The sequence below is a fragment of the Talpa europaea genome (assembly GCF_964194135.1).
Source record: "Talpa europaea genome assembly, chromosome: 9".
NCBI classification, from domain to species: Eukaryota; Metazoa; Chordata; class Mammalia; order Eulipotyphla; family Talpidae; genus Talpa; species Talpa europaea.
This window is the reverse complement of record NC_140076.1, coordinates 34,870,807-34,882,808: the sequence shown is the minus strand read 5'-3', so window position 1 is coordinate 34,882,808 and position 12,002 is coordinate 34,870,807. Positions and strand designations below refer to the sequence as shown.

At 50.4% G+C, this 12,002-nt stretch overlaps 1 protein-coding gene across 1 annotated transcript in view; it reads right to left on the bottom strand.

Annotated features, from left to right (window-relative positions):
* Positions 1 to 12,002, bottom strand: part of STK10 (serine/threonine kinase 10) — a gene marked incomplete at both ends in the record, with an annotated part of 118,214 nt that overhangs the window by 25,489 nt on the left and 80,723 nt on the right. The window contains 3 exons of the mRNA XM_084244125.1: positions 1,178 to 1,308; positions 4,062 to 4,598; positions 6,594 to 6,728. Of these exons, the coding sequence (XP_084100251.1) occupies positions 1,178 to 1,308; positions 4,062 to 4,598; positions 6,594 to 6,728 (803 nt within the window). The remainder of the gene's footprint in view (positions 1 to 1,177; positions 1,309 to 4,061; positions 4,599 to 6,593; positions 6,729 to 12,002) is intronic.

The following is a 12,002-nucleotide window of genomic DNA, read 5'->3' as shown; positions in this document are numbered from 1 at the left end:
TATTCCTTCTCACCCAGGGTGAGTAACTTGCTGCCAGGAAACACTGGATCCTCATTTACAAAATGCTGGAAGTATGGTGTCCCCAAGAGGGGTGCTTATGGGGCCTGAAGTACTTCATACTTTGAAGTACAAAGGTCGCTTCTAACGGATAGCTTTGCCTCACACCATCATCCCCTCAACACCCCTCCCCAGCCTCAAAAGTTTTGTCCCCAAAATAGATTGAATGCAACCGCTTCTTCCCTCGCCCTGGCCACTGGCCCAAGCCCACAGCCCAGCTGTCCTGAACGGTCCTCCCACATTCTCCCTGCATCCCCCTCACCCCTGCTACAGCCCAGACTCTTACAGAGCCAGAGCCATCTTTCAAAAGGGACATCAGAGCCAGTCACTCTCCAGCTGTTTCTCTCCAGCCGTGGATAAACTCCACACGCATCCACCCTGTCCCACAAGCCCTCGTGACCTGAGCTTGTGAACCACACCCCTGCCCTCTCCTTCTGACCTGACACTCCACACTCAGCCCTGTTCTCTCACTTCTAAGAACTCGTCTCATGTCTTGGTCTTGCAGGGCCCTCTAAGTTTTGCTGGGTCCTCTCACCCTCAGGCTCAGCTCAGGGGTTTCCCCCCCAGGGCTGATGCCCACTATCATTACCACCCATTACTTTCTTCACAGCAGGTACCACAACTGGGAATTGTCCTGTATATTCTGTGTTAACCCATCAGGTCTCAGATGTCCAAGGTAGCAGCCTTACTGTCTGGGCATCCACCCATCTGGGGACATGGGTGATGCATGAGGGGATGGTAGATGGATAAATGGACAGCTGGGCAAACAGCTGCGGGGAAGGATGAATAGAAGGATGGATGGAGGAAAGGATGGGCAGGTGTGTGTGTGTGTGTGAGAGAGAGAGAGAGAGAGAGAGAGAGGAAGAATGTGGGGAGGTGAGTGGATGGATGGATGGATGGATGGATGGATGGATGATAAGTAGATGGATAGGTTGGCAAGTGCAGATTCTCAAGAAAAACTACTTTCCTCTTGTCTCCTTTGTCTCCTTGATCCCTTGTCATGCTATACACAGACTGACATCTCTTTCTCCAAAAAACAACCTTTCTCCAAAAAACTATGCCCAGGCCTCGCACCACACTCCCATACCATTAGCCCCATAGCCACCCTTCCTGGACTTACCTGAGAAATCTCATCTCCTCGTCCTTCTTCTCATCCTCGCTGATGATCTTGGAGGTGGTGATGCTCACCTCTACGCCGTCCACCACAAACTTGCGTGTCCTCTTGAGGGTTTTTTTGTACAACTTTGAGTCCTAGCCGGGGAAATCATTAGGTAAAGCTCAGCATTTCAGCTAAGAATTCATGGGTGACCGGCCCACAGCCCTCCTGGTCCCTTAGCCTCAGTCCCACCCAGGTAGGACACGGCTGTCCATCCCTCTCAGGTTCCTCAACCTGGGGGCTGAGTATCTGAGCTCACCCCCTTTCTTCCCCCTGACCTCAGCCTTCAGACACTGCCCTGTGGCCTTCCCCACCCGGCTGCCAGCAGGCATGTATACATGGGACGTGGCACTAGGAAGAGCTGGGTTCTGAACCTCCATCACCTCCTGGCTCCCTGACCCTGGGTGAGTCTCATCTTTCTCAAGCCTCAGCTTCCTCAATAGCCAGAGGAGGGAAATAGCAAGGTGGTTAGAAGGAGTCCATGAGAGAACAGGTGGGCGCCCACAACCCAGCACATGCTCGTGGCCCATGTTCAGCACTCACTCTATTTCTGACAGTTATGACTGCAGCCCAATCTCACCCACAAAACCCAAACCCAAAGAGCCCAGAAAACCAAAGTTCTTAACCAATTTGGCAGCCAAACCTGATCTGACCCAAACTTCCCTGGAGGGGAGGCCATACCCATCTGGAGTTGCCATGAGTTTATTCTAGATATCTCTCTTTTCCTGTGACTAACCATGCATTTCACATGCACTTGCTTGCAGAGAACTGCCAGGATACCGGGAGGAGTTCAAATACCCTTGGAGGCCTACAGGCCTGCTCAGACCTCCAGCCCCAGACAGGAGAAGGAATGCTCTGGGCAACAGGTCTCTGCCCTCAAAATCTGTACTGACCCCCTCCACTCCTGCCAGTGGAGACAAGTGCACACAGTCCTTGCTCCAAGGGCTCAGCTCCCCTCGCCTGCATGTCTGGCCTCCTCATGACACCTTGCCCAGAGATCTGGATGCTGTCTGCCCTGAAAGGCCACACCCTGCTACCTTCAGCATTCAGGTCTCATGTCCGAGGACTCAATTCCAGATGAGTCAGAGAGTGACCTAGGCCACAGCCCTCAAACTGTGTGGTCATGGGGCCGCCCATCCCTGAGGTAACAGGCTCCTCCTCACGCCAAGGGGTGCTGATGCAGCAGGGAGTCTTATCAGAATAGCCGTGCTCCCTGACTCATTGCCAGTGAGTCAGCAAAGGAATGTTCTCAACAGCCTCTAAGATGCAGGGGAGACCCTCCCAACTTTTTCTTCTTTTTGTTAACAGTTTTATTTTTCCCCTTTTGTTTTTAAGGTAGTAAAGGGTTTTTTTTTTGTTTTGTTTTTTGGTTTTTTATAGAGGCATGTTTTATTTATTTGTTTGTTTGTTTGTTTTGTTTATACAAGCACTGGGTACAGTCAGAAGCGCGGGAGGGTGAGAGAATTCACCAGAGCCAGAGCGGGGAGCAGAGCAGGCGGAAGGACCAAAGCACACTGCTGAGGGGAGCAGCGGGCGGCAGGAAAGGTCTGCGCGCCATGTGGGACCCTCCTCCGATGGCCGGGGAGCAGCCGGGGATCGAACTGGCGCTGCAGAGGCTGCGGGGAGGCCAGTAAAGGGTTTATTATCTCACACAGAAGAGAAGGGATAAGACCACAGGGCTGATGATGGGCCCGATGCTGCTTACACATAAAAGCCACTGTCTTCACGGGCCTCCCTGGTGGCACAAGGGGTTAAGCACAGCACTATGAAGCTATCCTCAGCCACTGCAGCACGAGTTTGATCCCCGGCCGGCCAGGGAGCTACCCACATGGTGAAGCAGACCTCTCCTGCCTCGCCCTGCTGCTCCCCTCAGCAGTGTCTTTGGTCCGTCTGCCTGTTCTGCTCCCCGCTCTGTCTCTGGTGAATCCTCTCACCCTCCTGTGCCTCTGATCTGTACCCCAGTTCTTGTATAAATAAATAAATCTTTAAAAAAAAGCCACTGTCTTCACTTGACCCATTAGAACTCTCCAGTGTTTTCTCTCTGTTCCTAAAGCTACTACTGGGCTAGCCGGCTGCATCTCTTTCTTTTGCTCCCTTTCATTTTGTAAATATCTTTGAGTCTCTACTAAATAATGGAAGAAAAGCAAGATACAGTATACCATTCTCCTCCCCCCATCAACCTTGGCTGGGGGTTGGAGCTCTCAGTGTAGCCAGTCAAGTACCACCATGAGTTCAAGAACATCCCATGACTTATCGGATTGGACAGGGAAAAGTAGGCTGCCTGTGGAGAAGGAGGTCATGGCTCCCACACAGATGGCAGAGTGGCTGGGGGGGTTCAGAGCAGTTGGGTCAACCATCACTGCTTCCCAGCTAACCCGCTGCTCATCTTAGTATGATGCAGAAGCTTCCTTTGTTTTCCTAAAGCTTTCTGCAGCACTGCCTGTATTGAGCACAGGGGTCACAAAGTCCCCACCTTCAGAAAGGCCACTGAGCCAGCAGGGGGCTTGAAGCCCACTCCCTTACTTGAATCCACCCCTCAACAGCTGGACCAACTGGCTGAATCCCAAAGAAGAGAACTTTCACTTCTAGAATTCCATCTCCCAAATTCTACCAGGGCCTTCAGCCAAGCCCAATTTACATGAAAACCCAAATTGAAATTTAAGCCCAACCCAGTGTTTGACATGCTGAACCCTACACTGAACTCAAGATTAAACTCTGAATTGAACTAAAAGGAATTAAAGAAAGAAAAATCCTAGTGAACCACTTAAAATGTGACAGGGAGCCACAAAATGCTCTGAAGAAACAAAACACTCCTGCCCCAAGCCTGTGTCACCAGGAGTGGTGTTACCTTGATGGACAGGGAGCCTGTCTCCTTGTTCAGGGACAGGTCAGCTGACAGGGAGGTGCTGTAGTCCATGCTCTCGGAGGTGGAGAGGTTGCCACAATCTGAGTTCCTCTTAGAAGGTTTTGCAGCAGACTGGGCAGGGAGTTCCAGGCTGCCATTGGACAGCTTTTCACTGCTCAAGGTTTCCAGGGCGCTGCTGTTGGGTCGGCTTTGGCTTGCCTTTTGGGGCCTGATGGCTGCTGGAGTGAGGTCCCCACCCTGGTCAATGAGTTGCTTCTCCGGAGTGACCTGAATTCTGGCATCCATTGACAGGGGTCGGGACCTCCGGATGGGCGCAGGCACCACAGGGCCATTCTCATTTGCAGGAGCCACAGCTGGGGGGCTGGTGGTTTGGAGGGCTCTATCCCCAGAGGGCTGGCTAGGCCCATTCACACTGGTCTGAGGCTGGCTGGGTGGCTGCGGAGTGGAAGATGATTCCTTGTCTGTGTTGAGGCTCAGCTGACTCACCTCAGAGGAGTTGTGAGTATGGTTCTCGAGAGGCTAGGGGAATAAAGATAGTCAATACCATGCTGCTGTATGTCCAGGACAAGAGTTAGAGGTGGAGGGGGGGTTGGAAAAACCCACAAGATGAAGTGGTTTGGGGACAGGGAAGTGAAGTAGTTATCATTCTCTAATAAGCCACAGTCCTTCCCATTCCCTATTGCCTAACAATAAAATTACTATTTTGAAGAACAGGTGTCATCTGATTGTCTCTAATCTTAGTTTAACTTAATACTTGTGGTTCCTCCTACAGTGAAGGCAACAATGGCCAGCTGAACAAGCTCATTCTGTCTAAAGTGGATAGTGGCCGCTCTGCTCCAACCACTTGCAACAATGTGGGGACATGGACACCTGTGGCCAAACCTTTGAAATTTTCCTAAAAAGCTGGAATCTGGATTTTTACATGTTATCTTCCAGCTTTTAGATTACAACTGACGGAAATTTTTTAAAAGGTTGGACCAAATCTATCCAGGGGCTGGATACAGCCAATCACCACCAAATACTTTAAGTTTTGTGTGTGTGTGTGTTTTTAGAACTTGTGGCAAGCAGTAAGTACTGGAAATATTGTTATTATAAAACAGAGCACCAATTTTTGTGAATAAAAGTTAAATACCCAGCTTACAAATAAAGTAAGCATCCATAATGCCACCTTCCAGGTCAGGAGTAAGGCACTGCCAAGCCCCCACAGAACTGCCTGTGTCCATCCCTCCCCTTGACGAAATTCTTGCCCTGATTTCAGTTTCGAGTGCTATAGGTTAGTCTCCCTGTTTTAAAACCTGGTATTAATGGCAACCATAAACACTCCCTTAGCTCTTGATGGCTGCTGGTTTTTGATATGGAAGCTTCCAGAAGCAAGTCTAATCTACCTTCTCTCCAATATCCAGAGCAATGGCTCAAAACTTCAGATCTGATTCTGCTGTTCCCACACCAATGCCCAGTCCTAGCCTAGGATCATCAGTATCCCCCACTGTTCTCACGATAAAGAACAGCCCATGAAGAACAAGGCTGAGTATTACCAATTCTGCCTTCCTCCTCAAAATGGCTACTGGCTGCCACCTAGCCCCCACACACTGCCTCCCTCTCCTATCACATTTGTTTTCCACCCAACCCTGCTGCCTGGGCAGCTCAGCTGGCCACTTCACTGCTGAACCAATGATCTCCCATCAGTAGAATGGAGCTTGGCCCTCTGACTGACTGCAGGGTGCCTGGCACTCAGCAGGGCACAGTAAATGGCTGTGGTGACTGTAAAGATTCCAGCTGCCCTCCTTAGCATAGAAGAGCCCTTCTTCATTCTGGTGAGGATTCACATCAGCCATCAGCTCCTCCCAGACTGAATGAAACTCAAGAAATCACTGTATTGTCCCCTAGCCCGGGCCCTGCCTCACTAGGACAGTGGCAGCATCCATATGGCCAGTCATCCCTGCTGGACCAGGCCTCCCCAGACAGCTTGACCAGGCAGCTGGCAGCAGCAGCTCAGAACAGAATCCAGCCCAAATGGTCCTGCTTGGCTCAAATGGTTTTTCATTTGAAAACCATTTCATTTTCACTTAAATTTAAGCTAGCTTAAATTTAAATTCAACCAAGTGCTAAAGCACAGATGGGCAGGTAATAAATGTGCCAAGACATGAGGCAGCCTGAGCCCCTTGGCTACTGCCTCTGATCACCTGCAACGTTTATCTGCTCTAGACCACAGCGTGTTACAAGTATTCTCTTTTTGTAGGGAAAAGATTGGGAAACGATTAATCGGCTACCAACTCTCAAAATTGGAAGATGTCATATGAAAATCTAGATTCCTGATCTTTCCTAAAAACTTACAGGATCTGGTCTACACATCCATGTGGTGTTACCTAACCCGTGACATGGGAGACTGAAGCCTCCAAGCTTGGGAGGAACAGAAGGGTGCCCTGACCTCTCCCCCGCCACCCTCCCACACACACCAGCCGAGGCTGGCTGAGCTTCTGTGTCTCCCCAGGGCCCGTTCCTCCCCGGCCTTACCGGGGCAGCATCCACAGAGTCTTCCTCTTCCCCTTCATCCCGGCCGTCTTCGATCTCCTCCATCACTTCAGCCTTGGCCTCAGCCACCAGCTCCCGCAGAGCCTTGTTACTGGTGACACTGCTGACGAAGGGATGCTGAGGGGACAAGACACACCTGGATTAGAACCACTTTGGGCTGGGGAGGGGGTGAGGCAGGCAAAGGCTAGGGATGCGGTCACCCAGACAGCGAGGGCCAGCAGCTTGCCTGAGGGAAATGTGAACATGAACGTGATACCTGGGAGGTCGAGAAGCAGCTGAGAAAGCCCTGGCCATGGCGGAAACAGGGCAATGCTTGCTCTGCCACGTAACAGCTGTGGGACAATGAGCACATCCTTTCCCTCTCCGAGCTGCAAATTCCTCATCTCTGCAGTGTCGTCACCACCAACCCCACAGGGAGGGCACAAGGTTTCAGGGAGATGCTACATGTGAAAGTGTTAAGCCCAAAGTAGGAACCCCAATAGGGTTTGGGGGAGGGTCACCTGTTCCTTTTCTTTTTAAAAGATTTTAATATATTATTTAAAATTATATACACTATGTAGACTTTGTGAACTTAAGGTTCACAAAGCACTAAGCCAATGACTTTCTCCACACAGCTATGCAAACACGTAAGTACACATATATGTTCCCTACATGTAACCACCACCAAGCTCCAGACATAGAATGGCTCTACCACCTCGGAAGGATCTCGGCCTCCTCTTGCACTTAACCCCACTCCTGTAGGTGCCTAAGGCTAGAGTCTAGTTCTGCCTGTTACTTCACTTCCCATGAGCAGAAACATACAGGATGTCATCTTTCGTGGTTGAGTTGAATGGAAACCACAGGATTCACCTTCACTGTTGGGCACTTCATTTAATTTGTTCCTTTTTTATTCCTCCGCAGTACAACTGCATGAATGTGTCCCTTTGTTGATTTATCCTGCTGCTGATGGACATTTGGGTTGTGTTCCTCCTTGCTCTGGCAACTATGAATCTAGTTGCGTGAACACATTCAAACATATTCGGGTCAATGCTGTTTGCCTAATCTTCAAGGCAGAGATGTGTACATTCTCTTCCTAGGCATTGCCTAGGAAGGATTATTTTTAAAAGGAAAAGTTATTCACAAATGTTGCAAAACACCAAAGATTTGAAGGCCACTGCAAATGTTAAATCAGCAAGAACATCTCCCTGGGGAAGGCCTGTCCCTCAGTGACTTATCCTTGGCACCAGCGAGCAGAGAGGGATGCGAGATGCCTCAACTCACCCAGAGCTGCTTAGAAGGGTCACTGGAGGACGGGGGTGGGTGGTGTTATTAAATTGAAACGAGCTCATTTGAAATTTATAGGAAAGTTCTGATGACATTCAGGTTTTTTTTTTTTTTTTTTTAATGGGAGGCCTGACATTCAGTTTTTACTATCAGAAAATACACAGTGGAGGGGATTTCCCTGGTGGCATAAGGGGTTAAGTCTCAGCACTATAAAGCTATCAGCAACCACTGCAGCACAAGTTCTATCCCCAGCCAGGGAGCTACCCACATGGCGCAGCAGACCTCTCCTGTCTTGCCCACTGCTCCCTTCAGCAGTGTATTTCAATAGATCTGCCTGTTCTGCTCCCCACTCTGTCTCTGGTGAATCCTCTTACCTCTGGTCTGCACCCCAGATCTTGCATGTATAAATAAATAAATCTTTTTAAAAAAGAAAATATACAGTGGAGCAACTGGTGTCTACAAGATTGCAAGGAAGTATTTAAAGGACTAAAGAGAATAACTTTTCCAGCATGTTGGAAACACAGTCACAACCGGTGGTAGGTTCACTGCAGATCATTCTTAGCTGCTTGTTCATCTCAAACAGCTCACTTGTGGGAGGAGGAGAGGAGCCAACACCTCCTCTTACCTAACTTACTAGAATATGCCTTACTCATCTTAAAGAGCCTGTCATTTGGATTTCCTAAGTCTGACTTCACCCAGTTAGTCCAAATTATCTGATTTTTTTCCTTCCTTTTTATAACCACTCCATTTATGGGTTGACCCCATAGTCACACAGGAGCTGAAATAAGGCTGAATAACAAGACAGGCAGAGTCCCTGTCCTGGGGGTTGGAGCCAAGTGGAGGAGACAACACATACATGACCACATTCAGAGAAGCCTTCAAGGCATCTGTTTGGGACACCCCCCCACCCCCAGCCATTCCTACTCCTCCTGCACCCCCCAGAGTGTAGCATTTTGGAACAAAGGGTGAAAACCAGATCCCCAGGTTCTTTTTTTTTTTTTTTTTTATAGAGGCATGCTTTATTTATTTGTTTGTTTGTTTTGTTTATGCATGCACTGGGTACAGTCAGAAGCGCGGGAGGGTGAGAGAATTCACCAGAGCCAGAGCGGGGAGCAGAGCAGGCAGAAGGACCGAAGTACACTGCTGAGGGGAGCAGCGGGCGGCAGGAGAGGTCTGCGCGCCATGTGGGACCCTCCTCCGGGGGCCGGGGAGCAGCCGGGGATCGAACTGGCGCCGCAGAGGCCGCGGGCAGCTTCGCAACCCAGCGCTCAACCGCTGCGCCACCGGGATCCCCAGGTTCTTGAGCTTCATGTTGTGCAACCACACACATGTGAACTTGAGCAAGAAGCCACGGGACACTCTGCTGCAGTGTCTGAAGCAGATGTGGCAGAAATAAATAATGCAGGCACAGGCTTCTGGAAATACCAGGTTTTCATCGGGGCAGACCACATATTGACCGAATTAGCGCTCTGCAGCATGGCCAGGAGCCTAACTTCCCTGCGGCTGTGCATCTGCTCCACTGCCTCCCCTGAGCACCCTGGAGGCCTCAGTGGGCAGAGGGAGATGCTGTGGGGAAGAACAGAAAGTCTTTGATGGGAGTGGCAGTGAGCAGGCTAGTTCCCCTGAACCCCAAGATCCTGGGGCCACTAGGCCCCAGGGTAAACAGACTGGCAGCTTCTGTGGCCGATTAGGCACAGAACACTGTTTTATAAACTGTTTTGAGGCACAAAGCACAGTCCACCTGCCCCCTTCGGGAGTGTGTTTAAGAGAAGACATTTTCCTAAACCCCAAACTTCCAGCCCACCTCAACATCACCTCCAGCCCTGCACAGGCACAGGGTCTTCCCTGTATGTCTGCCAGAGACCAGGCTGTTCTGGGAACACAGGCCCCAGAAAGGCCAGGTCAGGGGGGGACCCAACTGTTAGCTTGTCAGGAAGAGGAACAATTGTTTAGTGCCTGCTCTGCCGAGAGCCGGAGAAGCCATCAGCTGGCCAACTGGCACCTGCCCTCTGGCCAGGGCCCCTCCAGCCACCTACACAGACATCCTTTCCAACAATTTAAGCCTATTTTCCCTCCGTGGGCTTAGAAACCATCAGCAGGGGAGGCCCACATTCTGAGGCTGCTTTTAGAAAATGCCTAATAACTAACACTTTCAAATTTTTCGGCGTCATCTTTTTTTCGATCCTCTCTCCCTCCTTCCCTTCTCACTCTTTCATTCCTTCGTCTCCCTCTTCATTCAGAGGCAGTTTACCACTAGCAGGAATGTGGGGGAAAAGGCCTCTGAATGTCAAGAAAACCAGCCTTCAACCCAAGCTGTGTGACTTTGTGCAGGCTACTTAATCTCCCTGCCTCAGATTTATCATCTGCTCAGTGGAGATCTGACTAGGACCTACTTCACAGGGATGTTATGAGGATGAAATGAGTTAACATTTTCTAGACATTTAGAATAGAACCTGAGGCCTCCCTGGTGGCGCAAGGGGTTAAATCTCAGCACTATGAGGCTATCGTCAGCCACTGCAGCACAAGTTCAATCCCAAGCCAGGGAGCTACCCACATGGCTCAGCAGACCTCTCCTGACTCCCTCAGCAGTGTATTTTAGTAGATCTGCCTGTTCTGTTCCCTACTCTGTCTCTGGTGAATCCTCTCACCAACCGCACCTCTGGCCTATACCCTAGCTCTTGTATGCATAAACAAATAAATCTTAAAAAAAATAAAATAGAACCTGACATGGAGAGAGGGTTACATAACAGTTTGTCAACTGAAAATAAGTAAATATAGTCAAAAATACTTGCCATGGCCCCCGACATACCAGACACTGTGCTGGAGGCGTGGGACACATCAATGAAGAAAACCCACAAATGCTTCTGGCCTTAGGCAGCTGACACACTCATCAGGGAGCGCAACCATAAACTTAAACAATAAATTTATACACCACCACACTACATGCCATGGAAAAATAAGAAGTCGAGTAGGGAAAGGAGAATTAGGAATGTGGAGGAGCTGGAGGCTCACAGTCTTAAGTAGGGTGGTCAGTGGGAGGCCTCACTGAGAAGTTGCCATTTAAGCAAACAAATGAAGAAGAGTCAGTCACCTATGTGAAGAAAGGCCTCCAGGCAGAGTGGAGAGCCAGTGCAAAGGTCCTGAGGCAGAAGTGTGCCTGCTGTTGGAAGAACAGCAAGGATAGGGTTGTTGGCACAAATGAGGAGGCCTCAAGGTAGGTCTCAAAGGGTGGGTAGGTCTCAAAGGACTAAGGGCACAGAGATGCTGAGTTTCAGCGCAAGTGCGATGATAGGAGCCCATTAAAGGGCTTTGAATCAGGGAGGGGAGGAGCTGATTTATGTTGTCAAGGTGCCCTCTGGTTGCTGTGCAGACTGAAGGGGATTCAGGGAGACCAGTGAGGCAATAACCACTGAGAGGGGAGGGCTCCCTCAGGTGGCTGCAACAAGGTGGTGAGAGGAGGCCAGGCGCTGGGCATGTTCTGAAGGCAGGCCTTGATGGAGTGGCTATGGCGTGAGTGAGGAAGTAGGATCGAGGATGCTTGCACGGTCTGGGGCCTGTCCAAAAGAGGGGTGGGGTTCACCATTGACTGAGACAGGAAGGCCACTGGTGGAGAGTATCTGGGGAAAGATCTGAGTGTGAGGTGTCTACTGGACATGTCAGGGGGATGGAGAGTAAAAAGCTGGATATCAGGGCATGGGGGCTGGGAGAGCTGTCTGGGCTGCAGGTAGCAATGTGGGAGTCGGAACAAACTGGATGACATCATTAAAGTGAGTGGGGCAGAGAGAAGGGTCCTGGCGCACCTCCACGTTATTTCCTTGGAGGAAAGAGAAGGGGCCACTAATGAGCAGGAAGGAAACTAAGAGGCGTGGAGGCCTGGAGTCCAGTGCCGACCAGTGCTGAGCAGGGTGGAGGCTGCGTCTGGGTCCAGCAAGCCTAGCACTCGGCCTGAACCGCCCACCCCGCCCGACCTTGACGTAGAGTGGGGTGGACTTCAGGACAAACTCAGCAAGGTGAAAACTGAGCAGCTGAGGGGAATGGCCATGAATATGCCAAAAAACAGCACAGGGACTCTCACTCAATCACACAATTCTGTGAAGCGAGCACCGTCCATGCCTACAGAGCAGGGAA